At 44.8% G+C, this 23,616-nt stretch overlaps 1 protein-coding gene across 11 annotated transcripts in view; it reads right to left on the minus strand.

The window, feature by feature from the left end:
* KCNMA1 (potassium calcium-activated channel subfamily M alpha 1) overlaps window positions 1–23,616 on the minus strand; it is a 705,800-nt gene that overhangs the window by 421,187 nt on the left and 260,997 nt on the right. Inside the window, exons 3-4 of one of the 11 annotated variants that reach the window (XM_081267512.1) lie at window positions 18,906–18,950; window positions 7,849–7,872 (exon numbers count right to left, since the gene is read on the minus strand). The exons of 9 other annotated variants lie outside the window; for them this stretch is intronic. In XM_081267512.1, the coding sequence (XP_081123638.1) occupies window positions 7,864–7,872; window positions 18,906–18,950 (54 nt within the window). In that variant the 3' untranslated portion in view covers window positions 7,849–7,863. Of the gene's footprint in view, window positions 1–7,848; window positions 7,873–9,983; window positions 10,047–18,905; window positions 18,951–23,616 lie in introns of those variants that run through there. One more of the 11 variants, XM_081267522.1, reaches the window with a different exon arrangement.

Raw genomic sequence — 23,616 nt, forward strand, 5'->3', positions numbered from 1 at the left:
ATGGCATTCAGGTGGGGTCACCCTCTAGGGGCCAAATGCTCATCAACATGTGATGAGGGTCCAGGAAGGTCCACTCTAAGGACTTCTGGAGCTTGGAAGACAAGGTTGGATGCAGAGGTGGAGAGCTGGCGTCTGAGCAGAGTGCGGGCCCACTCCACATCTTCTGCTGGCTGCCAGCCCTCAGCCAGGCTGTGAGTAGGGGGACGGAGGCAGGAGCTTCCTTACGCAGTCACCCACAAATGTGCCTCAAGCAATTAAGCACCCACTTCCTCCAAAGCAGTTTTGGGCTCTGCAGGGAACAAATATATAAATAAGAAAAGAAATCCTTTACCTTGATCTAAGAGGGAAAATACAGGCAAATTAACCCAGATGTCAGCTGTCTCTGGTGTATCCAATGTCTGGGCCCAACTGTACAGCCTCTCGGTTTGCTCTAATGACTTGTGCCCTGAACAAGGCACTTCTTTGAGATGCTCCCTTGTGTTCCCTGGCCCCAGACTGTCCCTATATGCTCCCAGACATGGGAAGAACACAGACTATGAAAGATTCCACAGGAAAGGTAGAGAAGGGCTGTGAGCCACACAGATAGTGGCAAGTGGCTTTTATAGATTTGGAGTTTACTCCAGTTCCTTCTAGGCCCAGGCACAACCAAAGATTCCCTTCCCTGACTCTTTCCCACATAGCCCCTCCAGGTAGAAATGTGACCCCAAGAAGCCTAAGAAGCCCATCACTCTCCCTCCACAAAAGCCTGCTGATTCTCCTCATCTTTCTTCCTCATGGAAATCATCAGAGATATTCATAAATATTACTAGTCTTTCCTCTTCCTGGGCTTTTCAGTCTCCATTGAAGTTAAGTATGACCAAGTGTTTCTCCCAGTGAATGTAACAACAGCAATGTGATGCATGTCACTTCTGGATGGCAGCTCTTAGCCAGAGTGGTTTGCCACCATCTCCTACCAGGATGATGTTGGAAGTAAATGCCAAGAGGGAGTTTCCATCCATTTGGTGAGCTTAGTGACTATAAGAGCCTCCATTCTTCTCACCACCCACCAAAATTCAAGACAGATATATACGTGTATCAAACAAGAAGGAAATCTTTCTTATGCCACTATTGGGGTTGCTTGTTACCACAGCAAGGCAAGGCCTAACCTGACTGATACAGCACTCTCTCATGGAAAACAATTCAGCTCTGCCTCTATCTACAGGCAGACCTTCACAATCCACTGATTTGGGCACTCACCAGACAGAAGGTTCCCCAGGCAACAGAATCTACACTCAGTTAATGGCAATTCATGTCATATTTTGACAGTTGAGCATTCTCCTTTTGGTTTCACCCCTCGCCCCAAGAAACTCATCAGTATGTTGTTTCAAAAGAAAACGGTCAAGGATTCCCAAAGAATACTAGAGAAGACCTTATAATGGCACAGAAGAAACCTATTCTGGTAAGAGTCATGAGAAAGGAAGGTATCGGCAAAGCAAGGACGCAGAAGATGGTTGGGTTAACCTGGGTACAAATGCTTTCCAGAGGGGGTGATCCTTCCCTTCAACCTTTCATGCAGGCATCCCTATGAGGAAGGAAGACTGTCATTCCAGTTTGAATGTGGTTCTAGATGCTAAAGATAAGGCAGAGATTTCAGGCAAACTTGAAAAGGGAAAGAGGAGCCCTGGAGGCATTCCGCTCTGTTTCTCTGTTCCAAACCCTTCTCACCATACAAGTGTGAGAGGCCGGGCTGGCCCACCCATTCCTCCAACCACCCCACATCCCGGGCTGGGATGCACACAGGTATGAATTTCCTGACCTGGACCCTGCTTCACTTCTCACCCCTTCTCACCTGCCAGTCTCAGCACACGTCAGGTGGACAAAGCACTTGACCTACATATGATATGACATCACCCCAGCCAAGGGTTACAGGGAAACCTGAACACTGCTCTAACATATTCAGGAACCCTGTGTTGCTTGTGAAAGAAATGAACCCCAGAGGACCTTTACACCATGCCAAGGCAGACACTCACAACTTACCCTGAGCAAATCTAAGTCTTTCATCACTTGAACCCACGCCATTGTCAGGAATCAGTGCTGTTGGGCGGAGCATCTATGCCACTATGGCATTTGGCTCCTGATGTCTCAGACTCTGCCTTAAGTGGCTCATCTCCTTATATATGTCCCCATGTATCTGACTGTGTCCCACTCTCTCAGGAACATTCTAAAAAAAATTTTAAACTTCTGCCACTAATGCTCAAATAATTTCCCCTCCTTAGGCAAGGTGCTTATATTTAATGAAACCGCTTCTGGGAATGACCTATTTTTTAATGTAAAGACATGTATCACTCCTGGTGGAATGTTTTAGCATATGACGGATCACTGTGGACAGCAGCAGCTGACCCCATTTGTCATTCTATAAGCCACAATGCCAAACAAACAAACAAACAAACAAACAAACCTCCTAAGCACATTTCCCAGAGCAACACATATGTATCCACTCTCCCGTAAGAGGCCCTTGCTATACTGTCAGAGAAGGGAGGCCCCGATAAGATAACAGCTGAGTGGTTACATTTCCCTGAAGAGGAAGCCACGTCTCCCAGAGACGGAAGCATCGCTCCATGAAGCCGGTTCTGAGGACACTGTCAGCGAAAACATACACAGCCACAGCGTGTTCTTAATCAATTAATTCTCAGCTAGCTTTGTCCCGAGTCATCCAGCAGACAGAACAAGAAGAGAATTGCAAGCTGTGTGCATTTAAATTAATATTTTTAAATGGCTTGAGCGTGTAATTAATACTTTCAAAGAACACATCCACACCAGAGCAGGCAGTATTGTTGGTTTTTCCCCCCTGTCCATATGCCTCTATTTTTAATTCCTTTTAGGGGGAAGACAACAATCCTGAGTTTGTTTGGGGTTTTCTTCTTCTGTTGCTCAAAATAACCATGTTCTTTCTGCTTCAGTACATCATTACTGCAGCTTCAGAGGGTTCCTAGAAAGTTCTAGTTCCATTCAGTTTTTAGGAACCTGTAAATGCCAAGAACTAGAAGTTTCATCCACAAGGATCATCCACAAGGATCATCCACAGAATGATACCAACCATATAATCAGGATAGGCAAGGTTATGCTGCAGTAACAAATGACCCTGAAAATCTGAAAGAAATAATACTTAACCATTAGTTCTTATTCATTCAAAGTCACCTTAAGTCTGGTAGGGTCCATGGTAGCTTCTTTGAAGAGCTAACTCAGTAATCCAGGCTGGTTTTATCTTGCAGTACTACTAGTTCAACCCAGGGCCTTTGCAATGGCCACAAGAGGTCTAATGAGAGCACAGAAACATGGACAGGGAAATAACACACATCAGTTCTCTTCAAAACACCCAAACACCCAGCTTCACGGGGCTTTGGAAGCCTGGGAGAGGCCATGATTGTTTTATGGTTACTAAGCATCTGTCCACACTGGTTATCACTTTGCAGTGCTAAGAGACTATGATATTGTGATTCTGCTGAGGGCAACTCCTGCATTCCAGGTCTCAAAGTCTGGGTTCCATGCTCATCATCAAATAATTTCCAGAGGTGACTGGGGAATAATGAACACTGAGCATCTCTCCAGATGTATGATACAGATTTGCCTATAAGAACCTGAAAGTTTCCTGTATTCTCTCTGTCCTGTGGGTATCCCAAGAGTGCCACTACTTCCTGTGTTTTTGGAAAGAGAAGAGCAGACCAGAGGAGGGTCACCTTGAGAGCTTTTCGTAAGAGCCTTGCTCCTCAGAAGCACAATGAAAGATATCAATGTGAGAAAGGAAGTGAGGATTGGCCAAGAGTACCCTCACTGGGAGAATTTCATTGTAAATTTTCCTTTGCCTGAGAGCAGGTAGATAAAGCAGATCATTGTTCCCAAATGCTGGAAGGAGGAGTGACTGTTAAAAAATAAAATACCAACTCTATGAATTCTAATTCAGTCAATCTAGGCAGAAGCAGCCCCAGGTAATCCTGATGCACAACCATATCTTGCAGAGAAATGTCCAAGGTCCTCACAGGTGCTAAGGTTTCATAATATGGAGCACCTGAAGATTGCCTTAGCATTAAAATGATTCGAATAAAACCAAGGTCAGAATTCACAACCCCAGAGCTGATCCTCAGACCAACTTGACTCCAACACACAACTGTCTACTTTATGAAAGGGAATGTGGCCTTGGCATTCCCATAGATCAATTCCTTCAGCTCAGCAGACCCTGGATTCCATCAATACTTAATGCAGCCCCTCACATTGTCTTCTCACATTGAGAAGACAGTGGTTCATCGGAGAAGTAACCGGTCCCCTCATTTGGAGACCAAGGTTCTTAGGAGTTCAGTTTTCAGTTCAGTGACAAAGTGAACTCTCTACAAGGATGTTCACAGGTACGGGAGCATAGATTTGAGAAAGGAGACAAATTCTAATGAGCAAAGCCTTTGCCAATGGCCCTTTCATGCCATGACATATTGGGAGACCAGTAGGGAGGCAAAGAGGCACATGGATGGAGGATAGAACAGGACTTAGTTTGGGATCTGTCTGAATCCTAACTATGGAGAGGCCCCTCACTTGATGAGAAGGTAATTTTTGTGACAGGAATTCACCATGTTTGAACTAAACTGTGGGCTGGGTGATAGCAATGTGTAGACAGCTTGGGAGAGCTAAGAGTGCTCATTTAGAAATTGAAAAAGTTGCATAACACAGAGTAGATACATTAATATGTGTTTTCTACTCCCTCCCCTGCCTCCGTATTACTGTAAGCCCTAGAGGCTCAATACCACGTCACACCAGTTGGGTTTCCCTCCCATGGTAGAAGGAGGGTTCTGGGGTGAGGGGTTCAGTGGTAGAGGTGTTAGAGTGTAGCGCTGGGATCAAAGCAGTAGAGTCAGCCATGGCCAGGCTATTGTGGGTGAGGCCTGCCTGAAGGCAATTTCTGCAGAAAGATCCCATGAACTTCTTTCTGAATGTCTCTGATGTAGATACAGGGATGTTTAGTTATCAGGTCTGGTTTGGCAAGACCAGAGGGTAGGGAGCAATGTCTTATCAGGGGATTGTGGGGTGCGGGTGGTCACTGTGGCAAATAGGAGTATTTCTTACATTTCTAGAGCACCCTGCTCTATCATGAGTACCTGTTGGCTACTGGACTTGATGAGACCCAGACAGCATGGTTCCTACCAGACACTGCTCACTCTCCAGACCCGTCCACTCTACCTATGGTAGTGGACCTACCACTTGCAGCTCTGCCACTTTCCAGCTGAGAAAATTCTTAAACTTGTCTGGTTTCCTCATCTACAAATGGAATAACCAGACCCACCCCATTTCATCCTGGTGAGAACTGAATGATGTCATGCAATTAAGTACCTAGTAGCAAGTCTGACACATTATAAATATACAAGAGCCTAGGGCTTTGCTTCCTCCCTAGAAGACCACCTCTCTCTTGCCCATCTTTCTGAACCACTGTGAGATGACAAAAGATCAGAAACTCCATAAATGCTAAAAAGTCCTTGTGCAGCTATGAAGATTTTGTTATGTCCTCAGCATTAGTGATAAACACATGAGGAGTTCAATCCACATACCTTCCTGCCTGCAGGTTTTGTTGGTAGTCAGAAGGCCAGGTTAGTTCAGAATACAAGGAATCTTATTAAAAGACGCCTGTCCAAGCATCCACATTGTTTGGGGTAGGACTGCAACTTCAGGAACACCAAGATGCAGGTGGGGAGAAAAGTACTTCTGAATAATTAGTATGGTTCTGAGGACTATGGCGTGTGTGCATTGGGGTGTGGGGGGGTTGACTCTGAAGCAAATAGGCGCCCTCCTTCATTACCATACTGATTGATACCATCAAGACTGCATCCTGGCCAGACCACTGAGGAGGAAAGAGAATAGGAAAACAGAAGCTGGCTCAGGATGCAAACGCCTCATTGTTGCAGCACAATAAGTGGATTCACCCTTTTGCTAAAATGTCAAGTTAATATTTCTCTTGGCTCCAGCTGCATCTCTTCCCTCCTTTCCTGCCACATGGAGCCCAGGCTCCCAGAAGCCTGGCCTTCAGCAACCGCCCAGCTCAGCACTGGGGATTGAGGGAGCAAGTGTGGCTGGCAGGGTCGGTGCAAATTGAGTTAGCCCAACAGAGGATAAACAGCCTGTGAACTGAGTGACTTACCTTGACAGCTCCAAGCTCTGGCTTTGGAAAGCTCTGGGCTCTGGGCTGTAGTTTGGGGGGCTGACCCAATCAAGGAGTAGCACTAGCAAGTTCCCTCATACCTGTTCACAGGCTGAGAATCATCAGGAAAGCAGAAAGAACAACCCATAAGGCCAGGCACCAGCTGGCTCCAAATGCATCTGCTATGAAGGCCTGTGGGGGCCCATCTCCAAGCCTTCACCATCAAGCCCTATCCACGGACTCTCACCACTGCTGCCTTCTGCCTTGCCTTCACATCAACACTAATGCTGTCTTCCCTGGGGGCTTTTACGTGCTTGCCTTCACTGGCTCGACAGGTCTCCTTGCTCCAGATCATTCTCTGCAGTACCAGAGTCTGTCCAAATGGAGGATCTGGCCGGGTCCCTACCTCAGAATCCTTCCATGACATCCTCTGGCCTTTACTATAAAGTCAAACCTTTGACAAGACTGAAAACTGAGTTTGACCTCATTCCTCTAAACTCATACTCTTCCTTGAGGTGCCCCGTGCCCACCTTTTACCATTCAAGATGGTGGATATCTGCTTTTGGGGTCTTCTCCCCATTCCTGAGTGCAAGGATTCTGTCTCATCTGCATGCTCAGAGCCCTGCCCGGGTCCCTACCCAGAGCTCAGGACAGAAAATGTGCTCAGTAGCCATCTGAAAGTGCCTTGCCCCACATTTTACCTAGAATAATCTTCATCCTTCCTTCAGGGAGCTCCTACTGTGGGCTGTCCTCTTCATCCATACATGTTCAATGTCTTCATCAATCTTTGCAGCTCTGAAGCATCTACCCTGTTCTGTCTTTGCTAAGCTTCTATTGTACCTAATTAACTGCATCCCACTTGTGTTTTCATAACGGGGGGCTTCATAATAGTTACTTAACACCTGTGAAATTAATATGTAAGTATGGTTGATAATGAACTTGACATAAGTTTTAAATGAAGACACAACATAAAGAAAGTATGTAGTACAGAGCCTGGTGCATCGTCAAGTGCTCACAATGGGTTTGTTCAGTGATGGTGGAGGTGGAATTGGTGCTGGGACTCGTGCTGGTGATATCTCTTTGTATTATATTCTCTTTGAGGGAAAATATTGCTTACTTTGTCTTGACTTCAAAGCACACAGCCCAATGTCTCATCTGTGTGGCAAGCTTTATTGATAATAATAGTCTTGACAATATTTTCTTATTGTCCTGGTGGTATGAAAAGATCATTGGACTAGAAGTCAACCAATGACCTTTTAATCCTGCTTTCCCACTCGGGGCCTCAACTTCTTCTGTCATAAAATACAAGTTCTCTAGAATGATTTGAGGACCCATCTAGTGACGCTATAATTCAGTGCTTGTCAGTGAGAATAGTCCACAGCCCAGTGAGACTGCACTCCATTTGTACAGGTGAGACCTGGATGCACAAACACAAACTCCTGAGAAGAAATGGAATTTGTGTCCGCCAACAAGAGGAACTCCAGTCTTTGATACAGGAGACAATTTATTTTTTATTTTTTTGCTTTAAAGTTTCCTCCAGGTAGCCTGATGGCTATCCGAGCAGCAGGTGAGCAACAGATGTTTCAGTGAAGTGATCTGGGCTGAAGAAGCGTACTATCCCTTCTTCATGGTACACCTATTTTTGCTTCTGGGCCCACACGGTACAACTCCTAAGATGACTTCCCTTGTAATCCTTGGCTTCTAGAAGATCACAGATCCTAAGATGAATAGAGAGCTAAACATCAAATCCTGTTAAGTTCCAACCACATCTGCTACATCTCCCTATAGAATGAGAACCAGACTTCATTGTAAGTTAGGACTGTCTACAACAGAGTAAAGAACACTGTGGAGAAAAGCATAGCCCGCTGCAAAAGGTGCCAAGACACATAAACCTGGCTTCTTTGTAATCTGTGAGATCAGGAAAGTCACTCAACTACTTTCTCAGTTTCCTCTACAGTGGGGGTTCTAGTCTCAATACAGCCCCACATAGGCACCCAGCACAATGACATTCATGAAGCACATGTATGGGGATGTGCTATGGTTTGGAATGTGAGACATCCCCCAAAGCTCATGTTTGAGACAATTCGAGAAAGTTTAGAGGTGAAATGATTGGATTATGAGGACCTTAACCTAACTGCTGTGTCATCCACTCAAAAGGATTAACTGGGAGGTGACTGTAGGTAGGGTGTGGCTGGAAGAGGCAGGGTATGCCTTTGGGGCTCACATTTTGTCTTTGTTGAGTGGAGTGCTCTCTCTCTCTCTCTCTCTCTCTCTCTCTCTCTCTCTCTCTCTCCTAATTTCCAAGACCTGAGCTGCTTTCCTCCAACAAACACTTTCACCCTGAAGTTCTGCCTAACCTCAGTCCCCAAGGGATGCAGCTGGCCATCTATGGACTGAGACCTCTGAAAGCATGAACCCCAATAATTTTTCTTTCTCTAAAATTATTCTTGTCAATATTTTAGGACACAGCAGTAAAAAAGCTGACAAAAACAGCAGGTACTTGAAAAAGGTCAGCTCCCTGCTTTCCACCCAAGAGCCCCGTGGGAGTGAACACAGGATGACCTTGAGGTTCAGAGCTGCTCCACTGTTTATGACTTAACTGGGTCATCTTCTATAATTTAGTCTGTCTAGGTCTCATTTTGTTTATCTAATGTTATGGGGATTAAAAAATAATAATGTATGCAAATCACTTTCTGCAGTGCCTGGCTTACTGTAAGCACTCAATAAATACATACCACCTGTGTCATCATTACCGCCACCAACATTTAATGATGTAAAGAGCAGGTGCATGCTTATTACTTGATTTGATTTTTGATATCGACTACACTGATGGACCAAAATATCAGACAGACAGGTCATATATAAGACAAAGGGTTGTTATGGTCAATACTGATAAAGCCACAGAGAGCAAAAAATAAAAAAAATAAAGGGCCAGTTACCCACTCTGAAAATTATTCTTAGAAAACATTTAAAGTCTCATCCATCCTGATGTCAGCAGGTGTGTACTCTGACGATGCTATTGCGATTTCCTGCAAGGGTTAGAAAAATGTCCTAAGGGAGATAAACTGAAACTAAAAAGTGTATGAATGCATGCCCAAACACTCTGACCCTGTCCATGGTCCTGAAATAGACAAGAGGAATAGGCTGTTGGGAGGTCATGATTTTTTTTTTCTTTTGCAATTAGATAAAGATCCTTATTGATGAAAATCTGTCAGGAAAATGTAATAGAGGCAAGTACATATTTATTTGCATAAGTATAATTCAGAGTTCAAGATTTCTGAGGAAAACGATTCTTTGGTATCTTGTACCAAAAAACAGAATTACTGAGAATAAATCAATTTTGGCTTAGGAATTGGGTTTCTCTTTTTGCCCCTGGTTTTAAACTTATCCAAAAAATTCTTTCATAATCCATACCAGAGCTAAGGTGAATCACTTGGAAAATCATTGGCTCTTGCAATGGATGGAATGTTTATGTCACCCTAAAACTCATAACCTGAAACTCTAACTCCCAATGGGATGATATTAGGAGATGGAGCCTCTGGAAGATAATTAGGTCATGAGCAGGAGCCCTTGTAAGTAGGTTTAGTTCACTGACACAAGATGCAAAAGCATTTGTTCACTCTTCTGCCATGAGGGGACATAGCAAGAAGATGTCTGTCTATGACCCAGGAATCAGACCCTCAGCAGACACAAAATCTACTCACACTTTGATCTTGGAATTCTTAGTCACCAGAACTATGTGAAATAAATGTTTGTTGCTTAAATTTCCCAGTCTATTATATTTTTGTTATAGCAGCTCAATGAACTAAGATGCCCTCTGTTGGTTTGCATAATAACTTGAAAATTATGGATCTTCCATCACAAATGAGTTAATTCTTCTCTTCTCCATGTGCTGAAAAGAGTTAACAGAGAATATTAAATGTATGGTTCTAGAATTTCAACCCTAACTCCTGGATTCTTATTCTAACTCAATCACAGGACTGGGGGGGGTAGTTTAGTGTTCCAGAGCTCACCTAGCAGGCACAAAACCCTGAATTCATTCCCCAGCACTGCAAACAAAATCACTATAGACACTTCATTGCACCTAATCCTAACTCTATCACTAATCAGGATTGACACCATGGGCAATTTCCTTCATGCCTTTGTACCTCAATGCATTCATCTATAAAAATAATCATAAAAAGACTCAGTTCATAAGGTTATTTAAAATCTTAAATAAGATAATGTACTTAAAGAGTTTAGAAAACGCCTGCCACATAATGATAATCCAGGAAGAATATGTATTATTATTATATTATACAATTTTCCCCCAAATGCAAGTATTCCCCATCCACAGATTCAACAACCACAGATCAAAAATACTCAAAAGATGGGCTGGGGATGTGGCTCAAGCGGTAGCGCGCTTGCCTGGCATGCGTGTGGCCCGGGTTCGATCCTCAGCACCACATACCAACAAAGATGTTGTGTCCGCCGAGAACTGAAAATAAATATTAAAAATTCTCTCTCTCTCTCTCTCTCTCTCTCTCTCTCTCTCTCTCTCTCTCTCTCTCTCTCCTCTCTCACTCTCTCTTAAAAAAATACTCAAAAGGAATTTGTCTATACAGAACATGTACAGGCTCTTTGGGACCATTATTCCCTAGGCAATATACTAAAGCAACTACTTGCATATTATCTACATTGTATTAGGTAGTATCAATAATCCAGAGATGATTTAAAGTAGCTGAGAGGATATCAGAGGTTATATACAAATATGCTATTTTATATAAGGAACTTGAGCACCTGCAGTACCTTCAGGGGTCTTGGAACCAATCTCCTGCTTCAAATCAGACTTTAAAAAGAAACCTTCTCTATCCCCACCACCTCTCTGTTTTTCAAGGCTGCCCCCACCCTTCTCCCTGTTCCTAACATCTAACCCCTTGTATCCTCCATATCAGCAAATTATGGACAGATCATGTAAGGGTTGAATAAAGTTTGCTTCCTCACCCTCCCACACATTTAATGTAAAATGAATTGAGAAATTTCTTAAAATGGGAAAACATGGAAGACAAGGCCCCTAGAAGCCATGGCATGCTGACACGCCCTCAGTCCACACCACAGCAGAGCAGTGCGCCACCCTACCTCGCCAGGCTTGCGGCCACCTCCACTGGCTTCCCCATCCCTCTGCAACCTCCCAAGGAGCCCAAGAGACCTGGGGGCCCACACAAGCTGTAGAGATCACCAAAATCAAGGTTTCCACTCTCCATTCTTTACTCCTATTAAGAATGTTCAATGTCAGCTCAATGTTCCCAGCCAGGACCTAGACACTCCAGGAGATGATATGGAAGACAAACAATGATAATGGTCCCATCTTGTCCTGAACTCGCTCAAGCACTCCTAAACACTGGTAGATACCTCAGCACCTTGGGTCTTCTTAGTACCCATCAGAAGCAAGCAGTTAGTAGTATTCTCACTATACAGAAAAGGTAGCGGATGCCAAAGGCTGCTGTGACTTGATCAAGTCACACGGCACCCCTGAGAAGGACAAGTACAGGATGGCCCAAGATTCCTGGAGGTTCAGGAATCTTGGCTCAGCAGGAAAAGCATTCATGGAGAACTTTATTGGACCCCAGTTCCACTATAACTTCAAGAAAGTAACTTGTCCTAGGAGAACTCAGTTTCCTTGTCTCTCAAATGGAAAGAGTACATTCTATTCAGGATGCTGGAGAATAAACAATAATGGAGAAAGAGAAGGAGCTGACTGATTGGCACGTAGATGGATAATATTGAATATCTAAGGATGTTGCTGCCATCCGTGTCATTGCTAGGCCAACCCCATTCTTCCTAATGCACAAAGCCACATGGAACCTAAACTAAAGGAAGCAGTAACGTACAAGGGCTTCAGCCACACTCCAGTGCCCCAACGTCCTGCTCCCCCTGCATACCTGCCAGCCACTCACCTGAGCCAGAGAGCTCAGGTACAATGTGGGGCTCATCTAGAACACTTTTAAATCCCACGCTGGCCTGGTGCACACCTGCTGGCATTCTCCCAGGCTTCTCATGCTGACTGGCAGCAGGTCTGAGCATGAGGACTATCGTAACTAATGGTGAGCAGAACTTGCCCTCCTTATGTTTAATGTATGTAACACTGCTGCATAATGTAGGGCATCGTGATACTGGGTCAATAAAACATTCGTCTCCATAAGTCATGATTAGGTGGAACCCATAAGGATAAAATGATGCTAAGGAGGGAGGTAGTGAAAGCCGTTTTATAATTATCGATATTCAAATCCCACTCAAGCCTTCATTCTTATTTAATACAGCAATGATCAAGAAGACAGATAATCTGTCCCCTCTCCCAAAGTGCCCTGGGGAGGGCTGCAAAGTCTTTATATATATATATATATATATATATATATATATATATATATATATATATATATATATATATTATTTATTGGTTGTTCAAAACATTACAAAGCTAATGATATATCATCTTTCATACATTTGACTCAATTGGGTTATGAACTCCCATTTTTACCCCAAATACAAATTGCAGAATCACATCGTTACACACTCACATTTTTACATAATGGCATATTAGTGACTGTTGTATTCTGCTACCTTTCCTATCCCCTACTATCCCCCCTCCCCTCCCCACCCATCATCCCTCTAAGTCTTAAAGAAATAAATTTCATATTATCTGCTCACTTGACTTATCCAGGCTGCCACTTCCTTTCATTTAGTAGATAATCAAGAGGTGTTGACAATTAATTAAACGATGCTATGCACATAGATAGAGTCCATTCAAGTCTTTACATATCCACACTCTTCTGGTTCCTGGGAAAACAATGAGGAACAAGACACAGTCCCTGCTGTCAAGGAAGGCAGAGCCCAGTGTGGGAGACAGAGGCAGGTTTAACACAGTGTGATGAGCTGGATACCCTGGGGCTGGGGGAAACACAGAGAAGTAGAACTATTCCTGAATCTGGAGCTCACAGCCGGGACCCAAACAGTGCCCAGGAATTGGCTAGGACAGGGTTTGTTATGGTTTGGACATGAAGTTGACCCCCTGCCGCAAAGCTTCTGTGTTAATGGAGAAAAGTTTGGAGGTAAAATGACTGGATTGTAAGAGCCGTGACCTAATCAGTCCATCCTATTTGAACATACTGACTGGGTGGTAACACAGCTGGGGCTTGCCTGGAGGAGGTGGGTCACTGGGGGCAAGCATTGGAAGGGCTGATCTTCCCTGCAGGGACCCTTCCCCCTTCACTCCCTGCTTCATTCTCACTATGAGGTGAGCTGCTTGCCTCTGCCCTGGCCATGATGTCCTGTCTCACCAAGGGCCCAGAGCAGTGAACTGAGACCTCTGAAACTATAAGCCCCAAATAAACTTTGCCTCCTCTAAGTTGTTCTTGTCAGGTGTTTGGGTCACTGTGATGCAAAGCTGTGTAAAACAAGGGGGAAAATGATAGGAAGTTGCTCTGGGTCAAAGAAATACGGGGAGCAACACGTGGGCACTTCAGCAAACCCCTGAGAGATGAGCCATCAGCGCAGCTCCACCCAGACATGGCCCAACATCATCCTTGGCCTGGGCAATGGCTGAGGCCGCCCCAGCTGCTGCCACCTTCTGCCATCAGTGCTAGTTCCAGGTGGGCTGTTGTGCAAAGGGTTTTGTTTTTTAAAAAAATTTGGTGTCTCTTGCAGGCTCAGCCCAGACACCCCACCCCTACCTGTTGCTGCTACTCTGGCTGCTTCACCTGCCTCCCTGGGTGGCAGAATGGGAAGCCTCCCTCCCCTAGAGCATCAGGCACGGGACACAGGGGATATGTGGGGTCACTGGCAGAACTGGCAGAGTTCTGGAGTGGCGGGACCAGCAGCATGCTTGCACACATCCATAGGATGGCAGCAAGGAAACCAGAGGGACTAAAAGAAGAGAAATGGAAAACACAGCAGCACACAGCTCTCAGGAGAAAGGCATTCCATCAGCCTGAACCCAGCTTCTAAAATTTAGACTAACACACAGAAGTTCTGAACTCATTTAGTGATGAGCCTGTGTGTTAATCTAGTTAAAGGTGGACTTTTCTAGTTTCAAAGATAAAACAAACAAACAAACAAAAAAAAAAACACCTCCAAATTGGGGGTGGGGTGCACTATACACAGGAAATGCCCTCATCAGCCATATGTAAAACAAACACTCTCCTTCCTGCCTGGAACCCCAGGACAGCCTTGACTGATCACAGAAGATCTTGATTCTGCCAGTCAGCTCCCAGAGGTGAAGCAGCCATGGTAGAGATGGTTGACAGCAGATATGAGTCCTGTTGCCTTGAGCCGCATGGCACTGAGGACCTCTGGCTCCCCTTCTGATGGACTCCGTGGCTGAGACACAGCTCATATCATATCAATGGTGGGCCTGACAAACTGCCCACCATTCTCTCAAACCACATCCTTACAAACCAGGCACACACATATAAGTAAAAAGTAACCTTGGTGCCTAAATGCCGACAACCACATGGTCCTGAAATGGCAGCATTTCCAGACCTTGATGCATTCTGAGCTGAATATGATAACCGGAGCCTCACAGCATTTGTTTGAGGACCTGGGCTCCTTGAGAAGTGTCTCCCCAGGCAACAGCTCCAGGACATCCTGTATTCCAGGATAGTTCAGACGAGATGCACTTGTGCTACCCTAGAACAGGACAGAGTGATGCTACAGCTGCCAAAATGTTGCCTCTTTGAGGATGTACTCTAAAGAGGCGGAGAGTAGGATTTATTATTGGCACACTTCCACTTATCTGAGACTAAGCTGTGACCCCTTAGGGTTGAACTGCACATCCTCCTCTCACGATTGTCTGAAGCACTTAGTAGGATTTCAATGTATTGAAATTGTATTGAAATTGTTGAATGAATAAAGGCAAGTGATACCTTAGGTGAATTACTGAAACAACAAGTTCAAGTGAGCCCCAAGAGATTTGCTCACCTTCTGCAGATATTCGGTCCTCAGTCGCCTACTCCATGATTCCCCCATGGAAGTCACAAGTCACCCCTTTGTCCCATCCCACCCCCCTCTTTCCTTTGCCTTGTTTTGCTTTATTTTGCTCTAGGATGCTTATTTTTCTGTGTGACATGTAAACATTTTACTCGAAAATGTGTTAATTTCCACATTCCGTGTAAGTTCCAGAGGTCACAATTTTTTCTTCCACTCATTCTCTGCTCACTAAGTGCTGGCCCATGGCAAGAGTTCACTAAATGTTGTACAAGAATTTTCAATTGAAGGAAGATTTTCAGTTTTCTTTAAAAATTTCTCTACCTCTAAATAGAAATTTTTGAATATATTTCTGTTCCATGTGCCAAGGACCTGCATATATGTAAATTAATCAAAACATGAACATGGATTTGAGGATGCTTATTCTAAAAAAAGGTAACCATTTCATCTTGTGTGGCTTTTTAAAAATCTTAAAACATAGATCCCAGTGCACCAGGAACTGTATGACACCATCATCCTCTTCTTCATCACCACTGCTGTTTTTAGTCAACTTTTTCTCTGATGTGACTAAAGGATGGGACCAGAACAACTGTAAAGGAGAAAAGGTTTAGTTAGGGGCTCAGGGTTTCAGAGGTCTTAGTCCATAGAAGGCTGGCTCCATTCCTCGGGGCTGGAGGTGAGGCAGAACATCAAGGCAGAGGAGTGTGGCAGAGGGAAGCATCTCACAGGAAGATCAGGAAGCAGAGAGCGAGGTCTCCACTTGCCAGCTACAAACATATACACCAAAGCCATGCCCCAGTGCCCCCGATCCTCCAGCCACACCCTACAGCTTCAGTTACCACTCAGTTCATCCCTATCAGGGACTAATTCACTGATTGGGTTAAGACTCTCATACCAAATCATTTCTCCCCTGAACTTTCTTGCATTGTCTCACAGGTGAGCTTTTGGGGGGACATCTGACATCTGACATCTAAACCATAACAACCACCATCACCATCTGTAACAAAAGAAATCATTGACCAACTGCCCAAAGAGTACAATGCACTTGGATGATAGGTGTTTGGGGGACATAAAATGAAGAGGATGCCGAGGTCCCTGTCCTCAACTGTTCACCTGATGGCAGCATTAAGACACAAATGAATCATGTGCTGAGTATTGAATGTGAGGTTCTTTTGCTATCCAAAAAGAAACACAATACAAAAGAAATACAATACTGAGAGATATATAGGTAATTTAAAAACTTTCTAGTTGCACAAAACAGAAAAATAAATGGGTGAAATTAATTTTAACAATATCTTACCTAACCCAATACATCTAAATATTATCATTTCAACATATACCTAACATTTTTAAAATAACCAATGAGATATTAATTTTTTGTACTTAGTTTTGGAATATACATATGAAACTACATCTCAATTCAGACCAGCCATATTTAAAGTGTAACCAAACATGGCGAGAGATCACATATTGGACCGTGCTGGGTGACTCCAGGTTGGGCCAAAGGGAAATATCTCAGTAGGCAGAAGATCCCAGGAGCAAAGCTCTGTCTCTCCTTCCTCCTCCTCCCGCTCCCATCAACTGCACCCCTAGAAGCAAGGGTGATGGCTGCTGGGATACAAAGGAGTCCCAAGAAGAAAACAGAGAATGCCACCTGGGAGCCTCTGTTCCACCCACCTCTTCTCTTGATTCTCTCAATCAAGAGAAAGAAAAGGTAAAATCCCATCCAGCACTGATGAGAGATCTGGGTCTTTGCCCATAAGCACTAAAATAAGATTCCTCTGATCTCAAAAGAAAAGTATATTCAGGCTTTAGGCCACCCTGGGGACTTGGTGTTGTTCTCCACACTTGCATGCATCAGATTCATCTGGAGAGAATTTTAAAAGTAAAGATACTGCAAGATATGCCCCCAGATTTGATTTAATTGGTCCAGACTGAGGCCTGGGGATTCGGGCCCCTTCTGAAGGCTCTTGGGTGATTCTAACATGTATCTAGGACTGAGCACCACTGGACTGGGGTGGAGGGTGGAAGAAAGTGGCCAGGTAGCCACAGAGGCTCTCAGCTGCAGTGTTAAACACTCATAATCTCATTGGATCCAACCATGACCCTATGAGATAGGTATCACTCAGACTTTTTTTTTTTTTTTTTTGTACTGGAGACTGGAGATTTAATCCATAGGCACTCTAACTCTGAGCTATATCCCCAGTCCTTTTTTATTTTTTATTTTGAGAATGGGTCTCACTAAGTTCTGAGGGCCTATCTACCTTGGTGAGGCTGACCTTAAACTTTCAATCCTCCTGCCTCAGCCTTCCAAGTTGCTAGGATTACAGGCATATGCCACCACATCGAACTACTACCCAGCCCATTTTATAGGTGAGAAAACCAAGATTCTGAGGGGTTAAGTACATTTTCCAATTACAATTGTCCCTCTCCATATTATCAGTCCTGTGCTCCAGCTTTGCTCTCTCCATCTTAGTTCAAGGTAAGGAACTGGGATGGAAATGAGAGGAAGAAGATAGCCAGGCTGCAAGGGTACAGAAGCGAGTTGGGAAAAAAAATAGTAGGTGGGTACAGCAGTGGGGACAGGCATCCTTCATAGACATCTCCCAGGACACTTTTTCAAGTCCTGGAGAGTCGTCAAGTGTTAAAAGAGAATATGGGGAGAGGGGTACCAATATTGAGCACTAAATGGTTTGGCTTCCTGACAATGATGTAGTGATGGTAAAAGACGCTACAGGGGGAAAATTACCCACCTCCCAGAGAGAAGCCTGCCCTACCCACCAACAAATAGGCTGGGAATTTTTTAAAAAGCCAGAGAGTAAAAGACAAAGAATAAAAAGTCCATAGGCAAAGAGATGCTCTCTTTCTTAGATTTCACACCCTGTAAAATCCCCAATTAACTCAGTTCTTTAAAAAGAATTAACTTGGATCTTCAAAACAAATTTTTTTTTTCAAGGAAAGGAAGAAGAAAGCAAAGAAAGAAAAAAAGAAAAATCTGGCAATTCTGGAAGATACATCAGTCTTGCCTGACAGTATTTAAATTGAAAGTCTGTGAGCACGGCCCATAATTTTTAGTGAAAGTAGAAAGCTATTAAAAAGTCAACGCACAAGATTAAAATTTAGAATGCTATTTTAATAATACCGAATTCTACTCAATTTCAAATGGCTGTCATTTTTAAGCTCCACCAATTTGAGAACACTTGATTGATGGTGTTGGGAGCTGAGTGATGGGGAGGCTAAACATGGCAGGTCCAGTGCAGAGGAGCTAAAAGCTCATCCTCAAAGAACTAGGCAGACCAGGATGGTGGGCCAACTCGGAGACTGTGGTCCCATCTGTCGAAATGAGCTAACAATATCTGCCCTACTTAAAGGAGCATGTGGGATAGAGGATGAATGAACCATTATCAAAAAACAAAGCACTAGGAAGGTCAAGAATGCACCTGCTATTTGTGGGGCCTGTGCTAGGTCACTGGTTCACAGCCAATCTCTTTCTGGAAGCTTCTCCCACGTTCTCTTCTCACTTAGAGAGGCAATTGACAAGCAGTTGGACTAGTCAGTGGAAGGATGAAGGTACGCTCAGGGTGTTCCGGAATCCAGAAACAAGTCGCCCAGCACCTTAAACTAGACCCACCAACCACCTTGAGACACTGGGATTTTGCCATCTACCTACCATCGTGCCTGGTAGAGAGAGTAGATCCTCAATAAATATTTATAGTTCTCTCCCTCAACATAGTCCTTGCCTTGCCCTTAGGAGTTTTGACTTCATTTGGGTTAACAAATAAATACTTACCAAGCAGCATGACATGAGTGTTAATATGGAGAGATCATCAAAGTGCTTGAGAGAGAAAGGAAACAGAGGAACGAATTATGAGAAATCAATTTAATATTTTCTTCATTTATTATCATCATTGTGACTATTCTTGGTGGTATTGACAAATATTTACCACTTTTCACATTTGGGGCACACAGCAGGATTGCATTTCCCTTCTTCCTCTGAAGCTACTTTGAGCCACGTGATCAATGTCAGCTAATGTAATGTCAACAGAAGTGGCAAGTGCCACAACTCAGCAGAGATTTTAAGGGCTATGCACAACTCCTTGTGTTTCCTTTCCTTATGACAGTGATTGTGGAAGCACATGTTGGAATGAAGGGTTCTGAGTGGGAAAAGTAGGATTCAGAAACTTGGTTTTAGTACAAGTTGAGAGAGCATAAAGCATGAGTGAGGAATACAGGTGTGTGGTGATAACCTCTGAGGCTTGGGGGACTTTTGTTTTTGAAGCCTTTCCTTACTGATACAATCACATCAGTAAAAGCAACTACAAAGCATCTAGAAGGGAAGAGTGAGTGAGCTGGAAGGGTCTTGGGAATGATTCTTGCCACTTTTTGGTCATAAACTCGACTTTTTTCCAAAGATTTCCTCTATCAGGATACTCTGAAAAGATCTTTCAGTGTCTAGGAGCTGCTTAATTAGGAACCCCAGATTCCTGTCTTTTGTTTCTCATGGAAATGGTGCTTAGGATACTCAGGCTGGATCCTCAGGTCAGTGGCCTGTAGCATGAACAAGTCAATGGAGGTCTCTGCTCCACCTGAGCTGGCTCTGTCTTGGCCTTTCTCAGCTCTAAAATGAGGGTCCTCACCTTCAGCCAGAAGCTCTTACAGGGCCTACATTTTTGCTCCTGCTGTGTCCCCCGCTTGGAGTAACCCCTTCTCGGGTCTGTGCCTGACTCTCCTTTAAGGTCAAGTTCACATCCCACCTCCTCCAGGAAGTGCCCCTGTGGACTCCAGCTATCTGCTTCTCCTCAAGCTACTAGCTCTGACACTTGACCACCCCATCGTAGGAACAGTGTTAGCTCATCCATCTGGACAAGGTGGGCTTCTTCAGGGAGGGACAAACCTCTGAATCTCCATGACCTCATTTAGGAAATGGGGTCCCAGCTCTGATACCTCAGTAGCCATGAGCAGCAGGTAAGCACCTAAGTCTATAGCTCCAGGTTTGGTGTCTCTCACATAGTAGGTGCTCAAGAAGTGTGAGACACCTCCCAACCCTGCTTCTCCATGGAAGGTTGAGCTGAGAGGATGCAGAGAGCTCTCACCCTCCCCAGGGGAGACCAGACATGTCCCCAGCACTGTGTCCAATGCACACATTCTCAATGGGGCAGTTAGCTCCTCTACACAGGCAAAAATTGGTATTTGAAGAATGAAAAAAAAAAACTTCCTGCGTTCATGTAGAAGCATAAATACACATGACATGTGTAAACACAGAAGGCACACATGGAAGTGAAACCTCATTGGGGGATGATTAGGAAATAGATGTTTACAAAGGCCCCAAATCCGGGCAATAGGAAAACCAGTTGAGAAACATGGGTCTATTGACACTCTGTTCAAAGCAGAGGCCGACTCTGATGACCATCTCAGCTGAGTCTCTCCTCAAAGCTCATCTCTTCCATTTAATCCCTTGTGTCTCTTCCAAATCAATAAAATGATATTTTTAAAAATTCTGTCAAATCTGTGTTCATTCTTCCTCCTCCCCCTTCCCAACCGCTCTTCTCCTTTGCTGATCTGATCAGCTACCTCCCCTGGGAGAAGGGCTGAGCAGACAGCGGCAGGGAAAGTAGGAACTGAGCTGGGAGATGCCAGCCTTGGTTTCTAGACATGACAGATGGGACTGCGATCATCCCCCATCCAGCAATGCCAGGGTGGGACAGAGCTGAATTCTCTGCCTTCCTCTACCTCCTTGGGCCCAGATCAGCTCAGAATAGTGTCTAAAATCAAGGGCACACTTACAACATCCAAGAGAATGGGATGCTCCCCTCCACCAGGGTTACTGCTGGATTTGGGCTTACGGTGGTTTGTTGGAATATGGCAGACATGGTTGTTTTGGCTCATCCTTGGGGGACACCCAGCCTGCCTGTCCTAGAGGCTGGAGAGCTCAGGATCGCCTTCCAGCCACACACACTTCAGGGAAGGAAATCGGGTAAGAATGGGGAGGGAGGGGCTGACTCTGATGTATCCCTCCCCCTGTGTTTTTCCTGCCTTGAAATGCACCCAAAGTCTAAAGCTGCCCATGTGTCAAAAAGCGAGAGAGTCTAGACTAGAGACATCAGCCTTCATGTGACACAGCAGCTAGACTCACACTAGCAGCTCCTGAGCTTCTTATTGTGGGGAAAATGCTTTTGTGTAACCTGCAGCTTACAGCATCCTAAAAGAAACCAAGGGAGAGAGGTCCAAAACCTACCACCCACCTGCCTTCCCTGAGGTCCCTCCACAAATGGACTTGTGCCACTAATGTCAGCATGCAGGGGACTCAGAGATGCTCACCTATGCTTGAGGACTCAGGGTTGTGGTTTCTAAGGATATTCAAGGGGCTAAGCACAGGAGCTTTGCAGGTCAGATTAAGTAGAACTGGGTTCTAGCCTGACTCCCCAATAAAAGTTGTGTGCTGTATTTTTGATACTGGGGATTTACCACTGAGCTACATCCCCAGCACTTTTTACTTTTACTTTATTTTTTTAAATTTTGAGACAGGGTCTCCCTAAGTTGCTTAGGGCCTCACTAAATTGCTGTGGCTGGCCTCAATCTTGAAATCCTCCCGTCTCAGTCATTCCAGTCAATGGGATTATATTGTGTTGCACACAATGCCTGGCTGCTGTGTGACCTTACATAAACATGAATGACCTTTCTGAATGTCCAGGCCTTTTAAAAAAAAGCTATAAAATGAAGTTGAAAGTTGAGGTTCCTTCACAAGATTGTCACAAGGGTTGAATGAGACGTGTCATGAGGATGATTTTCTACTTTCCCTTCTGTGAATTTGTCTGTCTCATTTCCTGACTCTTCTTCCACTCTCTGTTTCTCCATCTGTCTGCATGTTCTTCTGTCCCTATCTGGCTCTCCCCCACCACCCTGTTCCCATTCACTTTCACTTTGGAGAGACATAGCCATTTGCTTAGTTTGCCCAAATTTCTAAAAAACACGTCCCTCACAGGTCCAGACCCAGGTCCCCCAAACACAGTAGGCTTGGGAGCAAGGGCTCTTATTGTAGCCAATGGGTTGGGCTGAGGCTGTGACCTCAGAGGGCAAAGAATGATCCAGCAACCTTGAGCCCCAAACCTCAAAGAGGCCTAGTGGGCTCCTTGGAGAGTGGAGCTTCACAGGTATAGATGTCTCATGTACCTGCAGACCCCAGAAGACCAGAAAGGGCCAGAGGTTGCACCCCACTCAGTCTTTGAATCTGTTTGGATCAAAAGTCCAGAACTTCCCAGAACCTCCCTATTCCCTCTGTACAGGGGCTCTCCTCAGCAAGGTGACATTGCCCCTGGGAATTAAGTAGGGACAGAAAATGTGTTGAGTTTAAAAACCAAACAGCAAATAACTTCAAGGAATTGGTTGAGAAAAGATTGGTTTATTTTTCAGCAGAGGTCCGTGCAATTTTATTCTCTCCTGGTCAAGAGAAAAGCCTTTTCTGGACTTGTGGTCACACTTCTTTGGACAGGGTCCATCCCCCAGACTCCTTGGCTCCGAAGTGATTGTGACTGGGCCGGGGGGGCAAGGTGGCTTCCTGATGGGGGTCCTAATGGAGAGGGTGAGTCTGCAGGAGAGGGGATGCTGCCCTCCCTCAGGAATCTCGGCCCTTCCTGAGAGCTTTGAAAGTTGCCCAGGACCCCAGCAGCATCATTCCCACCCCGTCCTCAGCCAGTCCTAGGATTCCATGGAATTTGGTAAGGTTAGAGATAACTCCTCTAAAGAAGCTCACTGTCCCAAATGGAAAGTAAGACTTCTGTCCTTAGTATCAACCACCATGGACACTCAGCTCACCCTACCCCAGCTTATCTGGCCTCCCAGCAAACCACCTTCCCCTTGGGTGTGGGATGGGCCTCACCAGCAACAATCAAATGTGGCTACCAGACACAGTCCTCTCCCTCCCTGCCCCACTGTCTAGACGCTTTTCAAGGGCCTATTCACTGAGACCCTCATAGCCAACCTGAAGGACGGTCAGTCCACTCTTCTTTCATTTCACAAATGGCCCATGGGGGTGATGTGATACATCCAAGGTCACATGGCTACTAGATGACAAAGACATATTTGAACTCCAGGCTCTGCCCCTTTCATAACAATAACAAAACTATTTTTAAAATTATTTTGATAATTAGAAAACCCACATGTAGTACTTACCATATCCCAGGCATGGTGCTGAGTGCTTTGCATATGAACTTTTTTCACATAGCATGCCCCCCACTGTGCAATAACTGCCTTACCACACCCATTCCACAGGCAGGAGGGAAGGCTGAGAAAGACACAGTGATTTGTGCAGGACCTTTATGAGGCAAGACCCAAAGACCCAAAGACTGTGGATACAGGACTCCTTACAGGAGGAGTCCCACACCCCAGACAGTTCTCCACAAGCCCCCAGGGGCCACCATCACTCTAAGGAATCACCTGGAGTTCACCTCCAGGCTCAGTTGTTCAGGCCCCCAAGACTGACTCCCACAAGAACGTTTCCTCCT

This window comes from Spermophilus citellus (genome assembly GCF_964194105.1).
Source record: "Spermophilus citellus genome assembly, chromosome: 15".
NCBI lineage: Eukaryota > Metazoa > Chordata > Mammalia > Rodentia > Sciuridae > Spermophilus > Spermophilus citellus.